The sequence below is a fragment of the Oncorhynchus nerka genome, linkage group LG17 (genome assembly GCF_034236695.1).
Source record: "Oncorhynchus nerka isolate Pitt River linkage group LG17, Oner_Uvic_2.0, whole genome shotgun sequence".
NCBI lineage: Eukaryota > Metazoa > Chordata > Actinopteri > Salmoniformes > Salmonidae > Oncorhynchus > Oncorhynchus nerka.
Window position 1 is genome coordinate 42821609 of NC_088412.1, and position 16276 is coordinate 42837884.

The window sequence follows — 16276 nt, forward strand, 5'->3', positions numbered from 1 at the left end:
GGACCAGCAGTCAGTTTTTGGGCACGTGAGCTGAAAGTGATAGCAAATGCAGCTAATTGGACACTAGTATTGGACATTATGGAACAAAACAACGATTTATTGTGGTACCAGGACTCCTTGCACTACATTCTGATGAAAGATCATCAAAGGTAAGGGAATATTTATGTTGTAATTTCGTATTTCTGTTGACTCCAACATGGCGGAGAAATACTTTTACGTCTGAGCGCTGTCTCAGATTATTGCAATGTTAGGCTTTTTCCGTAACGTTTAAAAAAAATCTGACACAGCGGTTGCATTAAGAACCAGTGTATCTTTAATTATATGTAGAACATGTATCTTTAGTCAAAGTTTATGATGAGTATTTCTGTTATCTGGCGTAGCTTTCTATAATTCCTCTGGATATTTTGGAGGCAGTTCTGAACATGGCGTCAATGTAAACCGAGATTTGTGGATATAAATATGCATATTATCCAACAAAACATAAATGTATTGTGTAACATGTCATATGAGTGTCATCTGATGAAGATCTTCAAAAGGTTAGTGATTCATTTTATCTCTAATCTTGCTTTTGTGACTATCTTTGGCTGGAAAAAATGGCTGCGTTTTCCCTTGATTTGGTGGTGGTCTAACATAAATATATGTTGTGTTTTCGTTGTAAAACATTTAAAAAATCTGACTTGTTGCCTGGATTCACAACGAGTGTAGCTTTAATTCAATACCCTGCATGTGTATTTTAATGAACGTTTGAGTTTTAACTAATACTATTAGCATTTAGCGTAGCGCATTTGCATTTCCAGAGCTCTAGATGGGACGCCTGCGTGCCAGGTAGGAGCAAGAGGTTAATGTGTGAAAGTTAAATATTTCTAAAGAATATTTTTGAATTCCCTGCGCCACATTTTCAGCTGAATGGGGGGGGGGGGGAGTTCCCTGAGGGGAACTCCTTGCCATAACAGGTTTTAACCACATTAGCTCACAAATTAGCAGAGAACTATTGGGAAATGGAAAAATGTCATAATCACTGTGTTGTGGGCAACCTTCACCTGTATGACTGTGTTGGTATTATGTGGCTGTTGTTTGATTCCGTGTATGCGAGGTCTCATTTCCAGGACTCTGGGGAAGTCAATGATGCAACAGATGGTGAGATACGGACCGATTCCGAGCTCCGACTAGTGGGAGGACGAATACAGATCTCCAGGCCTAGGAGATGGCTCCGTTTCTTTTAACCACGAGGAGCCAATGTTAGATGAGACTATCTTCAATATTTAGATCAAACTGAAGATTATGATGAAAATCCTAACAGGAAGAGTTATAATTGGATATAGAACATTCATTGATGAGTATCGAATGTAAATACAGGTATTGGTTTGGTTTATTCTTGTATGACATTTATGTTTCCATATAGTGTTTGATATATCAGTGTGTATTATTTAGTCATTAAGGGTGGATTGATAAAACAATCTATATGTTTAAAGATAATGATTAAATAATTCTACCCTGAAATTGAACCATTAGGGATTATAGTTTATGTAGCATGTATAAGGGATAATTAAAGTATTAAACATAACTCCAACTAGGTTGGACTGGGAGGGAGATAAATGTGTGTGCCTAGTAAAATACAGAGAACAATTAAACTGTGGTTTAAACTGTGGTTCTAGCCAGGTCGGGTTATCGAATCGATAATCCACAGATGAAACCACAGAGTGAAGGAAAAGCAGCCAACAAGTGCCCAGCATATGTGAGAACTCCTTCAAGACTGTTAGAAAAGCATTCCTCATGAAGCTGGTTGAGAGAATGCTAAGAGTGTGCAAAGTTGTCATCAAGGCAAAGGGTAGCTACTTTGAAGAATCTCAAATATAAAAATGATTTTGATTTGTTTAACCCTTTTTTTTTTTACATGATTCCATATGTGTTATTTCATAGTTTGATGTCTTCACTATTATTCTACAATGTAGAAAATAGTACAAACAAAGAAAAACCATGTAATGAGTAGGTGTCTCCAAACTTTTGACTGGTAGTGTATATAGCATAATGAGAATCGCTATACATATCGTATCGGCACCTAAGTATCGTGAGAATATCATATAGTGAGTTCACTGGGAATTCCCAGCCCTAGAATCAACGTGGAAAACAGATTGGATTTGCAAAAAGTAATCAATGTAAAGGAATTTGGAAAATGTCTGTTTTTCGCTCAACTTTATAAAAAATAATAATATCATATGTCATTTAGCAGACACTTTTATCCAAAGCGACTTAGTCATGTGTGCATTTTACGTATTCGTTTTACGTATTGGTGGAATCAAACCCACTATCCTGTCGTTGCAACTGAGCTACAGAGGACCACAACTTTAAATCTAAATCCAATGACATGGTTCATTTTTTGTTGTTGATTTCAGGTTGAATTCACGTTAGTTGGCAACTCAATTAAATATAAATCAAAACTAGACATTGAACTGACGTCTGTGCCCAGTGGGTACTGTCTTTCAGTAAGGAGAAGATGAAGTTACAGGGCCTTACAGCCAATAGTTTGTCTCCTATTTGCAACCTCCCGTCTTTGTGTGCAGCCCCTCCCTCAATGATCTTGGTGACATAGATGCTGTTGTCGCCTGGAATGTGCTGGTTCCATACTCCCCCCGCAATACTGAACCCTAGCCCTGGAGACAGAAGTAGGGAGGAAAAGAGTAAGAGAGAGAAAGGGAAAAGAGAAGGGTAGAGAGAGGGAGAGAGAGAAGGGGAGTGAGGGGAGTGTATTACAACAATAAAAGCGTATTGGAACTATATTAATCCTCTCAGGGTATCACTAGGAGCACAGAGAGTTAGAGAGTCAACAACAAGCATCATAAAGGTATCCATCAGTTCAACACATTTTAAGGTAGACTTATGTATAGGAAGTCACCCTGCGATGTATGATGATATCATATCACTGTGTCTAGCTTTAATCTCCCTTACCTTTAGGACCTATTAATTACTTTGAGCTCTATGGTTTTCTAAACTTTAGGACCTTTGACTAGTTTGAGCTCCATGGTTATCTTACCTTCAGGACCTTTGACAAGTTTGAGCTCCATTGTTTTCTTACCTTTAGGACCTTTGGCTAGTTTGAGCTCCGTGGTTTTCTTACCTTCAGGACCTTTGACTAGTTTGAGCTCCGTGGTTTTCTTACCTTTAGGGCCTTTGACTAGTTTGAGCACCATGGTTTTCTTACCTTCAGGACCTTTGACTAGTTTGAGCTCCATGGTTTTCTTACCTTTAGGACCTTTGGCAAGTTTGAGCTCCATGGTTTTCTTACCTTTAGGACCTTTGACTAGTTTGAGCTCCATGATCTTCTCTGCGCGGACTTTTCTCCTGCGGACGTAGAGCCTGACGATGCAGCCGGCCACTTTTAGGGCCTCCACGGCCTTACTGTGGGTCACATCCCTCACGTCTGCCTCGTTTACTCTCAAGATGCAGTCATTCACTCTGCAGGAAGTGTCAAACACACCAGTCATTAACTTTGCAGCCAGAAGAGTCAGATACAGGGGTGAAAGTAAAGCGGTATGGTCCTGTACAGCATCACGGTAAAATAAATAGTGGGGTTATGCTGTACCGGTAAAGCATATCACAATCATGAAAACAAAATGTTAAGAAAACTGTAGGCTATTACAACATTATTTATTATTACCATATGGCAGAAGCATTAATATGAGTGAATGGACTTGAAAACAGGTGGTCGGCCTAGAGTATATCCTATGTTCTAAAATGCGATGTGGTTAGACGAGAACACTGACATTTTCCAAGGCAGAAATGCATGCGGACAGCAGTGGAGGCATTTAATTCTGGCCTAATGACAATCACCAAATGTCATTTCACTTTTTGGTGTTTTGGGTAACAGATGTCTCTTTCCATTAACAACTATTTGGAGGCTGGAAATATGTTGCGAGTGGATGAATGTATGCGGGTAGCCTAGTAAAGGAGCCATTTGAAGTGATTGTTTGACAGTCATGACTGATTGTGTTTATGCCACAATACAAGTTGACACATCTTTATGACTAGGCCCACAGAAATGCTATTGAATTAATATGGATTCTAAATATAATTACATGATTAGGCCCCACGGGCTGCCTGCCCATCGGGCAGGATTAGGCAGTCCAAGGAGGCATTTTCCGAGCTAAACTGACCAAGACCTCCAACAACACATAACACCGCATATTATTCTGCCCAAAAACAGTGATAACTTCTCTCACTCAGTGGCATGAGGACTATTTACAGTTAGGTGAGTGTTGATGCCGCCCCATTATAAGCAGAGCCCACTTTGCCAAAGGCAGGGGTGCAAAATATTTAGCTTATCCATGCCCAGCGTGCCATTGGAGAGACTCAGAGCTTAGGCGCTCCACCACGCTCCATCAAATTAATTGAACAAAATTATATAGCCTACGGTAGAAAGAGTAGTAGCCTATGTGGTTTTTCTGAAGCCCATAGACTGGAGACCAAATGTATTACAATTTCATGAGACACTTTTTCAATCATTAACTTATTATTGAGGAGAGAGTGTGCAGGAGAAGACATCAGCTTTTGAGTTGCTGAGGCATAATCAAACAGACGTGGACAGCAAATGGTGCTGAAAGTAATTAATTTCAACAACTGTCTTTATTTTAATTCGACTTCACTAGCAACAAGATGCCTTTGTTGAAGCCTACTCTTTCCTACAAAAATAAGAGGTTGGTTTACCTGTTTGATGGATGCAATTATGCAATGCATAGATTTTGTCGGTATAGCCAAATCCTCCAATACTTTCGCCATGCACTCCTTAAATACCTCGGTGTCTGGGAAGGGCTTGGTGTGTTCATTTAAAAACAGGGCTCAAATTGAGTGAAGGTATGTCATACCTTTTGTTAAAGAAAAGGGCAAAAAGGATACATATTGCTAGCTTTATATTTAGAAAAGCATAAAAAGTATCCAGATAAAGCGTTCAATTCAAATCAAAATCAAATCAAATTGTATTTGTCACATGCGCCAACTACAACAGGTGTGTAGACATTACCGTGAAATGCTTACTTACAAGCCCTTAACCAACAATGCAGTTCAAATAGAGTTAAGAAAATACTTTATTATTATTTATTTTTACATTTTTTTCACCTTAATTTTACCAGGTAGGCCAGTTGAGAACAAGTTCTCATTTACAACTGCGACCTGGCCAAGATAAAGCAAAACAGTGCGGCAAAAACAACACAGAGTTACAGATGGGATAAACAAACATACATCAATAACACAATAGAAAAGGAGGTAAGACAATAAATAGGCCAATAGTGCCAAAGTAATTACAATTCAGCAAATACACTGGAGTGATTAATGTGCAGATGAGGATGTGCAAGTAGAAATACTGGTGTGCAAAAGAACAGAAAAACTAAAACAAATATGGGGATGAGGTAGGTAGTTGGTTGGATGGGCTATTTACAGATGGGCTATGTACAGCTGCAGCGATTGGTAAGTTGCTCTGACAGCTGACTCTTAAAGTTAGTGAGTGAGATATACTGTAAGTCTCCAACTTCAGAGATTTTTGCAATTTGTTCCAGTCATTGGCAGCAGAGAACTGGAAGGAAAGGCGGCCAAAGCAGGTGTTGGCTTTGGGGATGACCAGTGAAATATACCTGCTGGAGCGTGTGCTCGGGTGGGTGTTGCTATGGTGATCAGTGAGCTGAGATAAGGCGGAGCTTTACCTAGCAAAGACTTAGATGACCTGGAGCCAGTGTGTTTGGCAACAAATATGTAGTGAGGACCAGCCAACGAGAGTATACAGGTCGCAGTGGTGCGGTAGAAGAGAGAACAGTCTGACTTGGGTAACTGGAGTCTTTGATAATTTTTTGGGCCTTTCTCTGACACCGCCTAGTATATAAGTCCGGGATGGCAGGATGCTTGGCCCCAGTTATTTACTGGGCCGTAAGCACTACCTTCTGGATGCCGAGTAGTTTCCATGCCGGATGGTGATTCAACTAGTCAAGATGCTCTCGATGGTGCCGCTGTAGAACTTTTTGAGGATCTGGGGACCCATGCCAAATCGTTTTAGTCTCCTGAGGGGAAAAGGGGTTGCGGTGCCCTCTTCACGACTATCTTTGTGTGTTTTAAACCATGATAGTTTGTTCGTAATGTGGACACCAAGGAACTTGAAACTCTCGACTCACTCCACCGCAGCCCCGTCAATGTTAATGGGCAGGTTAATGGGCACTTCTGTTGTTGGGTTAAGCAACGGACGAGTAGCCAGCCGTTGAAGCTTACAATTGGGTGAAAAGGTAACCTTTGAAGTTGCCATGTTTAAATTCATCATATTTAATTATTTGCAAACAACAACCGTTTTGTTGCAAACAACACACTCTGCTATGCCTATTTCTCAGTCCATTCTTCCCTGAAAATTCTATTTTCATTATCCACCTTTCTAGTGAGACTTTTCTGAGAGACTTTTTCTCTTGATTGCAAGTAGTTTTTCCCCATTCAGCGCACAAAGAAATATAAAAAACAAATTTAATAGAGACATTTGTGATTTAATCAGTGCAATCAGTGAAAATATGTTACAGACATTGAACTCATTATATAGCTGACTAACCAGATGTGTTAAATATGTTTTAATTTGTAGCATAGGAATATGAATTGGGCTGCTATTATGTTCTATTCTTCCGACTATTAGAACAATTTTTAAAAATTGCCTCTGTACACCTTTCTAGTTCAGAGTGGATAGGAGGGGGGTGGCAATGTTTTGTCTTGCATGGACGGCAGAACATCCAGGGCAGGGCCTGTTATGCCAGTACATTTTTTCGGTGCATCCGCACGCACACATAGGAGGTCGCACACAAGGAATACATGAATTCTACATTCACCCTTGGTCAGATACATCAGTCATTAACTCTGCAGGAAGAGTCAAATACATAAATCTTTCACTCTGCAGCCAGGAGACTCAAATACATCAGTCATTCATTCTTTACCCTGGAGAATCAAATATATTAGTCATTTACTCCACAGGGAGAATCAACAGGAGTCAGTTAATGTGATTCACACCATGGACCCATAAGCTGCAATGTGATTCAGTTCATAGGCTGAAATGCGATTGGGATCATGTAACCATATACTGTGGTGTTACCAACCTGAGGCATCCGTCCTGAGCTGCAGCTCCTCCAGGGATGATCTTGGTGATGAAGATACTGGGGTCTTCTCCAATGTGGGGGTTATCTGTCCCCCCCGCAATACTGAAGCCCAACCCCGAGTTACCCTACATAGAGGGGCAGAAGAGAGAAATGGGTTTGGTTCAAATCAACTGTTACATGTCATAGGCAGAGTTCCTCTGTCCAGTGTCTGTGTTCTTTTGCCAATTTTTATATTTTCTTTTAAATGGCCAGTCTGACATATGGCTTTTTCTTTGCAACTCTGCCCAGAAGGCCAGCATTCCGGAGTTGCCTCTTCACTGTTGACGTAGAGACTGGTGTTTTGCGGGTACTATTTAATGAAGCTGCCAGTTGAGGATTTGTGAGGCATCTGTTTCTCAAACTAAACACTCTAATGTACTTGTCCTCTTGCTCAGTTGTGCACCGGGGCCTCACACTCCTCTTTCTATTCTGGTTAGGGCCAGTTTGCGCTGTTCTCTGAAGGGAGTAGTACACGTTGTACGAGATCTTCAGTTTCTTAACATTTTCTCGCATGGAATAGACTTCATTTCTCAGAACAAGAATAGTCTGACGAGTTTCAGAAGAAGAGTCTTTGTTTCTGGCCATTTTGAGCCTGTAATTCTGGACATTTTGAGCCTGTAATCGAACCCACAAATGCTGATACTCCAGATACTCAACTACTCAGGACAACAGTTTTCAGCTGTGCTAACAATTGCAAAAGGGTTTTCTAATGATCAATTAGCCTTTTAAAATGATAAACTTGGATTAGCTAACACAACGTGCCACTGGAACATAGGAGTGATGGTTGCTGATAATGGGCATCTGTACGTCTATGTAGTCAGCCGTTTCTAGCTACCATAGTCAATGACAACATTAACAATGTCTACACTGTATTTCTGATCAATTTGATGTTATCTTAATGGACCACCAAAAAATGTGCTTCTTTCAAAAACATGGACATTTCTAAGTGACCCCAAACTTTTGAACAGTACTGTATGTAAATTCACTGCAATGTTATAATGAAGTCATTCAAGTACAACATTGAGTATACTGTTCAGTTAATTTAAAATACAATTATAAAACATTTATATTCCATCATTTGTATTTCATAATTTGACCTGAGGTATATCCTGTAAGTATATACATGTATTTCCACGTCTACTTCAAATAATAAAAAATACAGGCTATATTACTTATATGGTATTATATTAAACTCCATAGCTAGGACCAGTAGCGTAGCTGAGGCCCGAGGTGCCCCAAAAAATACGGGCCCCTATCACCCCCCATATTTCCCTTAAAATGTCAATAATTGTGTTGGTAAGTCTGTGTGTTAATATTTCTAAGCATTGTAACAGCAGAGCAGAACCTAATCTAAGGGCACATTTGAACCCGTTACCAGAGAGGCCGCAATAATAAAACATACATATGTAGATCAATCTCTTGACAGAAACACGGAAACACAGCTAATGACCCAGTACATGCTCGCTGAAGTCATGCATGGCGGCAAAACTGACAAAACTGACCAGTATTTCAAATGGTCTTCCTCCCACAGAGGTCTATAGCAAAAATACCAGCAAATCAATCAAGTGGAGCATTCAAACAGATTGCTTAAATGGCAGCATGTATTTTAACAGTATGCGATGCGTATGTGCTTACTATTATTCTTATAGCCCAGTTAAACGTATAGGCTTTGATGACATTGAAATGGCTCAGCGGCCGTGCACCAGAACATGGTTTCCAAAGACAGATCGTGCATAGTCGTAGATTGACAAGCAATATAAACTAATCTCAATAAAGCTTGATTTATATAGACTGTCTGGGTAGCCTGCCCTGTAAAAATACAAGCTTACTCACTCATTTGATTGGCATTCGACAGATCTTGCTCTCTGCAAAGTCGTTGACTATGGCATTCAAATCCATGGTCCTGGCCCTGGTGTTTTCAATTTACAGAATGGCCAACCCACTCAGTCTCTCCTGTCCCATGCTGCTCCTCAGGTATGATTGAATTATTTTTAGTTTGGAAAAGGGGCGCTCGGCCCTGGCTACCGTTACATGCAGTCATAAAGAGGAGCATCGCTGTAACTACTTCCCCAAATGTAGCAGTGACTGAATTGTAATCCACAATGATCATCTTGGCCAGGTCTCTCACTGTAGTGTGCTTTGCTATTTTTATATATTTGCTGTAATGTTCTACCAGCCGGCTGGCTGTCTCGCAGAACGCATCGTCATCTGCGTTGGCCAGGGTAGTGGGGTGCATGGAGTCAAACAGACTCGGTGTTGCCCGCAGACTTTTACTTATGTTTCACAGCTGGTGAATAACGCTGTCAAGGTTTGCATTAAAGACCTTGACTCTAAAACTTCTCTCCCATCAGACAGTCGCTCGTCCTCGCATAGCTTCGCTTTCCTTCTCAGAGTGTCTTCAAGTGCGTTCTGAGCTATCCATTTGTCGGCAAGGGTCTTTGCAGTGACTGTGGCCTTCTCGAAATCCTGTCGGAATCCGGACAGGACCTCCATCATGTCCTTGAGTAGGCTGAGACGACGTTCACATTTTCTAAAACCTTAAGTCTAAAAACCTTTTCTTTTCAGTGCTGCTGCATCATCCCTCTCGACCTTCTTGTCACGTCAAAGCACAATCTTGGTGAGGGCCTTCGTTACGTCCACATATCTGTAACTCAGGGCGGTCATCATATCTAGATGACCAGCGGGTGGGACAGTCGTTTTAGAGTTACACTTTCTTTTTCTGATGCAAAATAAAAATGTACCACTCAACATTGACCATCTCTTCATGCTATACCAGAAGAAGGTGTGTAACAGTTCAAAAGTATCATAAAACGGTTTAATCTCTGGCACATTTTTGACAGAGTCGTTGAGAGCCAGGTTAAGATTGTGCGCTGCGCAATGCACATAAACAGCAAGCGGCTCTTGTTCTGATATTCTGGCCTGCACACCCGAATAGACCCTGCTCATGTCAGTAGCTCCATCATACCCCTGCTCTCGGCATTTTGAAAAATTCAGCTCATTTTGGATTTGAGGACTGAGATAGTTAAAGGACCATGCGGGCATTCTAAAAGTTATATCAGAACTGGGTCGTTAAATGACAGCAGGTCAATTACACTGAGGAAATTCCCACTGTTGGACTGCCCCAGCTTTCACGGTGCCCTCTGAAAGCCAAATTACATGATGCAAGTGTGAGTTAACTATGCGCTCCAACACCTGTCGCCAGAAATTTGCTGTGTACGCACGCCTCTCTCCATCTCTGCGTCAATAGTACCATTGGGCTTCCATTGGTCATATACCAAACAGACACCCATGTGAATCTGGGATGTTTCGTGACATGCTATTTTGGATGTTAGATGGCGCCAATCTCTCACCCCATTCACCCACGCATCAGGACTAGGGGCACTCCGATCTCCGAACAGCCAGCAAGGCTCACACTACTCGCAATTTAGCTTGGTCGAATAACATAGTACATTGTAATTTGATTCCAGCCTTGGTTGTAGGGGTGCAATACAACTCTGAAAAACACCGCCTTTCGTCATCTCTTGGGAATGGGCCAGTAGGCTTACACGAGCCTAATGCAATAATGTGCTATTTAACTTTTGCATCCGTATTTGTTGCATAATTCCCCCTCCCCTGTCAGTTGGATAGGTAAAAAGGCCGTCTGTCCCACTTACAACTGTTTCCTCAAACGCCACGATTCTAGCCTCGCCCCGCACCTCTTCCTCCCGGTCCGGCCCAGGGATAGCTTGTCCGGCCTGGCTTGTGCTCAGGGTCATATCCGCTGATACCTGACAACCTGTATCCTCCTCTGTCAAAGTTGCTTCTTCTGGCATGGTGGAACAGCTTGGCCTTGGCTCTCTTGACTCTTAAAAGCTGATGCTGGCGATGATAAACCTACATCCTATTCTGGTCCCGCTACATTGCTTGTGCTAGCAATGGCTGCACTTGAACTGCGTTTGAAAAATGAATCTAATTTAACACATTTTGACACCTCCTTAGCTTTCTAATTTTTGGCCTTCCTCTTTTGGCCTCCACTTTTGTGTTGATACATTGTTGCTTTTTAAATCCGTGATTTTCTATTCTCGACTTTCTCTCTTTATTTGTTTTTCTCGGCCATTGTCTCTTGACAACTGTCGCTTAAAACATGACAGAAACAACAACTCTTTGGAGAGTATTTGCACAATGAATCCCAGAATGCATTTCATTATCTTAACATGATATTGAAACTATTAATATAATTTATTTATCAAATTAATTTGATTTATTGTCATCAATACACAAAAATATCATCCTGACTTATGTAGTGGCAAAAAAAATCATTTTGTTGGTGAAACCATCAGTCGGATCATTTATTATATCGCTTAAATTAAAGAAAGATCTTTTTGGCAATTAGTACATGTGATGGACCCTCCTCAACAATGAATACTTGGGCAAGGTGGGGTGGATTTCAAAGTGGCAGTGTAGTATAGTGTGTATTTGTGAACGTTTCAGGAAACTAGGCCTATGTCGAAGGTCACTACTTCACACAAGAGCAATTTGAATGTAATCTTTTTTGTTTTTATCAAAATGCATTTTTTTGGCAGAAATGCCTTCTGGAACATTTGAACTTTCATGTGCTTTTATAACAAACTTGTATGCCATCTGTAAATACTGTAACGACCCTGGGTTTATAAGCGTGGAAATCGACCCTGCCGCACGAGCATGCTTTTGCGGCACAGTCGATAGCGTGCCAGACCTCGGGCTAGAAGGTCGAGGGTTCGAGACCTGCTCCCTGCCTGTTTCATTACATTGGTGTCAGAAATGATCGGACCTTGCATCCACGACAGTGCTTGGCTGGTGAGCGCGTTCCTGTAAGACGTAGAGTCGTAAGCTAGCGCGAGGAAGCGCTCTTTGAAAGGAGGGAGTAGCGTAGCGCGAGGAAGCGCTCTTTGAAAGGAGGGAGTAGCGTAACGACCCTGGGTTTATAAGTGCGGAAATCGACTCATGAGCATGCTTTTGCAGCACAGTCGACCTCGTGCTCGAAGGTCGAGGGTTCGAGACCTGGTCTCTGCTGTTTCATTATAATACGAATAAAATTATTAAATTCCGAGCCTAGTTGGTTTAGCCACAGAAAAAGCCAGGCAACCTTCCCGCTAGCCATGATTGGCTGAGATAATGAGTGGGCTGGAAATGCAGAGAGATGAGTTCGGATTGGTCTGCCATATAGCACGCTTCTGTCTATTAGAGCTGGTCAGTATGTATAGGTAATCCTGTCTAAAGTGGCTTTACATTTCATTTCATTGCTTAGTGGAACGCCATAAGTCTTGCTTCCCACTTTCTGTAGGACAGAGTTTTGAAATCAGTGGAATTAGAGTATGATAGCTAAGGAGATGGCGAAAACACCTGTCTCCGGATTACATCTTCAAACTAAGGGCAACCATGCATGGCATCCATGACAGGGAGAAGTGTCCAACCATGATGTATAAGGGTAAGATAGTTTAGCTAGCTACATTTTCAGATATTACACATTTCTAATGTTGACAGAAAATTGTTTTCATTCCAAGTTAGTGTAATTTTAGCTAGCTAGGTAACGTTAGCTGGCTGGCTCGCTAGCTAACGTTACATGGATGATCTTATTATTCATATCTCAGAGCCATTTGCTTGGCTAGTTATAGCCTAATGTTAGCTAGCTAACATTGATCCTGGTTGGTTAGCTACCTGCAGATTCATGCAGGTTAGTAATGTCATGAGTTGGGATTATAGTTCATTGTTTACCTAGCTAGCTACATGTTTTAACAAAAGACTCCACTATGCAAGTAACCTTTTTGATTGTGATTGTAAATTCAGTCTGGCCCTCTACTTCGATTTCAGAGCACTCTCGTTTGAGTGTGCCAGAGAATAACTGATGAATTTACGAACGCTCAACCCCCGTTGAATATGGCCGGTGTCAGTAAACGTTGTCAGAAAAGTATAATTAAATTGTTGCCAGCAGCCCAGTTACAGTCACCAACGCTCTGGATAACATGAAAAAAGCCTAACCAGCTCTGCTAGGGTGAGTATTGTTCAGTGAGCTGTTCTCTCATGTGTCTGGAAGTAGCTAGCAAGTTGGCCAGTTAGCTTATGAGCTTGACTGCTATTGTTTGTACAGAAGGCTCAGATCAACCCTTAAAGAGATGGGTGGGGCTAAAGCTTAAGAGGGTGTGAACATTGTTGAATGGGTGTAGACGAAGAAGAGCTCTCCAGTTGGTACCAAAACATTCAAAGGCCATTTTCTCAAAAGTGAAATTACAAGTTTATCAACTTTCAAAGCAGAATTACTTTCCAATTGTTCCTCGAATGGAACAATTGGTATACCAATATATATGATATACCATTTTGTAGCTCTGTGTCTTTGCTTTTATCCAATGTAAAAAAAACACAATTTCAAATTTTTCTACATAAGACTGAATCAAGGAGGTCGGTGACATTTAAGAGCAGTAGTATAGGGCCTGACTCTATTGCCTACACTAAGGCTTAGTGTGTGGTTGTGGTTAGGAGTGGTGTGCGCGTCTCTGATGTGTGTCTCACCGTCTTTAACAGTGAAGTTGATGTAGAGTTAATCAGGTCACAGCAGAAAGAAAAGAGAGCCCTGCAGCCTTACAGGCAGACACAGAAACAGCTCCCTGCTCCTCTCCCCCCTCTCCCTTCTCTCTCTCCTCTCCCTGCTCCCTTACACACATCGTTTTCATGATATAGTAAGACTGAGAGCCCTGGAAGCTATGAAAATATAAATGACATATCTTGCATGGTTAACCTTTTAAATTCATTTTAATTCAAATTTAAACCTTTACATTTAAATATAGACCCTCAATTTATTTTAAACCTTTAATTTACATTAAAACCTTAAAGGGACAATCAGCAGTTGCTACATCCATTTTTGGACTTACAAATTAATGATATGTACACATTGATTCTTAAAGAATATAACTTACAAATGCCTCATGAGCTTTGTCATATCCCATCAGAACCCAAAGTATAAGCTTGGTTTACGCCATTTTTTTGGGAAACAAATTAAATGTAAACATACAATGTATAGCGTTAAAACATGGTTAAACCTATAATTGTGATATCATGAATGGTCATCCCTAGCTCTGTCTTTGAATTTGAGAGTGACTACATTTCTCCAGCCACATCCCTCAGCTTTTTACCAAAACAGTGGCAGGGAATTCACTTTGTTATTGTTACAACTGGTGATTGGCTCTTTAATTTAAGAGCCATCTATTTTATGAAAACGTTAGCCATGGATGATGGGTTTAAAGTAACAACTACGATGTGATGTTCCTCCTACTTACCCGTTCCAGGGTGATCTCCTCATACTCATAATCTGCTTCTGTTCCATTCACCTGAAAGACAAGACATCAGCCAATCAGTATCGTGGGGATCATAAGAGAGCTGTCTCCATTGGCCCAGGAGAGGATGGAAAGATCAAACGTCTTTCCCACTGCACGTCTCATTTTGATGGCACACTATTCCTCAAAACCCAAACTGGAGGTGTTAAAGAAAGAGGTGTGAGGGACTAGGTACAGTCGAAGTTACATACACCTTAGTCAAATACATTTAAACTCAGTTTCACAATTCCTGACATTTAATCCAAGTAACAATTCCCTGTCTTAGGTCAGTTACGATCACTATTTTATTTTAAGAATGTGAAATGTCAGAATAATAGTAGAGAGAATGATTTATTTCAGCTTTTATTTTTTTCATCACATTCCCAGTGGGTCAGAAGTTTACATACACTCAATTAGTATTTGGTAGCATTGCCTTTAAATTGTTTAACTTGGGTCAAACGTTTTGGGTAGCCTTTCACAAGCTTCCCACAATACGTTGGGTGAATTTTGGCCCATTCCTCCTGACAGAGCTGGTGTAACTGAGTCAGGTTTGTAGGCCTCCTTGCTCGCACACGCTTTTTCAGTTCTGCCCACACATTATCTATAGGATTGAGGTCAGGGCTTTGTGATGGCCACTCCAATACCTTGACTTTGTTGTCCTTAAGCCATTTTGCCACAACTTTGGAAGTATGCATAGGGTCATTGTCCATTTGGAAGAAATTTGCGACCAAGCTTTAACTTCCTGACTGATGTCTTGAGATGTTGCTTCAATATATCCACATCATTTTCGTTCCACATGATGCCATGTATTTTGTGAAGAGAACCAGTCTCTCCTGCAGCAAAGCACCCCCACAACATGATGCTGCCACCCCCGTGCTTCACGGATGGGATGGTGTTCTTCGGCTTGCAAGCCTCTCTCTTTTTCCTCCAAACATAACGATGACCAAACAGTTCTATTTTTGTTTCATCAGACCAGACGACATTTCTCCAACAAGTACGATCTTTGTCCCCATGTGCCGTTGCAAACCGTAGTCTGGCTTTTTTTATGGAGGTTTTGGAGCAGTGGCTTCTTTCTTGCTGAGTGGCTTTTTAGGTTATATCGATATAGAACTGTGGATATAGAATCTTTTGCACCTGTTTCCTCCAGCATCTTCACAAGGTCCTTTCCTGTTGTTCTGGGATTGATTTGCACTTTTTGCACCAAACTACATTCATCTCTAGGAGACAGAACGCGTCTCCTTCCTGAGCGGTATGACGGCTGCGTGGTCCCATGGTGTTTATACTTGCGTACTATTGTTTGTACAGATGAACGTGGTACCTTAATTAAGGCATTTGGAAATTGCTCCCAAGATTGAACCAGACTTGTGGAGGTCTACAATTTTATTTCTGGGGTCTTGGCTGATTTCTTTTGATTTTCCCATGATGTCGAGGAAAGAGGCAATGAGTTTGAAGGTAGGTCTTGAAATACATCCACAGGTACACCTCCAATTGACTCAAATTATGTCAATTAGCCTATCAGAGGCTTCTAAAGCCATGACATAATTTTCTGGAATTTTCCAAGCTGTTTATTAAAGGCAAAGTCAACTTAGTGTATGTAAACTTCTGACCTACTGGATTTGAAATACATTGAAATATAAGTTAAATAATCAGTCTGTAAACAATTGTTGTGAAAATTACTTGTGTCATGCACAAAGTAGATGTCCTAGCCGACTTGCCAAAACTATAGTATTTAACAAGACATTTGTGGAGTGGTTGAAAAATAAGTTTTAATAACTGTAACCTACGTGTATGTAAACTTCCAACTTC

General features: G+C 41.0%; 1 protein-coding gene across 1 annotated transcript in view; it reads right to left on the minus strand.

Annotated features, from left to right (window-relative positions):
- LOC115145287 (discs large homolog 1-like protein) overlaps nucleotides 1–16276 on the minus strand; it is a 205166-nt gene that overhangs the window by 86659 nt on the left and 102231 nt on the right. The window contains exons 4-7 of the mRNA XM_029686743.2: nucleotides 14435–14485; nucleotides 7107–7231; nucleotides 3284–3453; nucleotides 2515–2651 (exon numbers count right to left, since the gene is read on the minus strand). Of these exons, the coding sequence (XP_029542603.2) occupies nucleotides 2515–2651; nucleotides 3284–3453; nucleotides 7107–7231; nucleotides 14435–14485 (483 nt within the window). The remainder of the gene's footprint in view (nucleotides 1–2514; nucleotides 2652–3283; nucleotides 3454–7106; nucleotides 7232–14434; nucleotides 14486–16276) is intronic.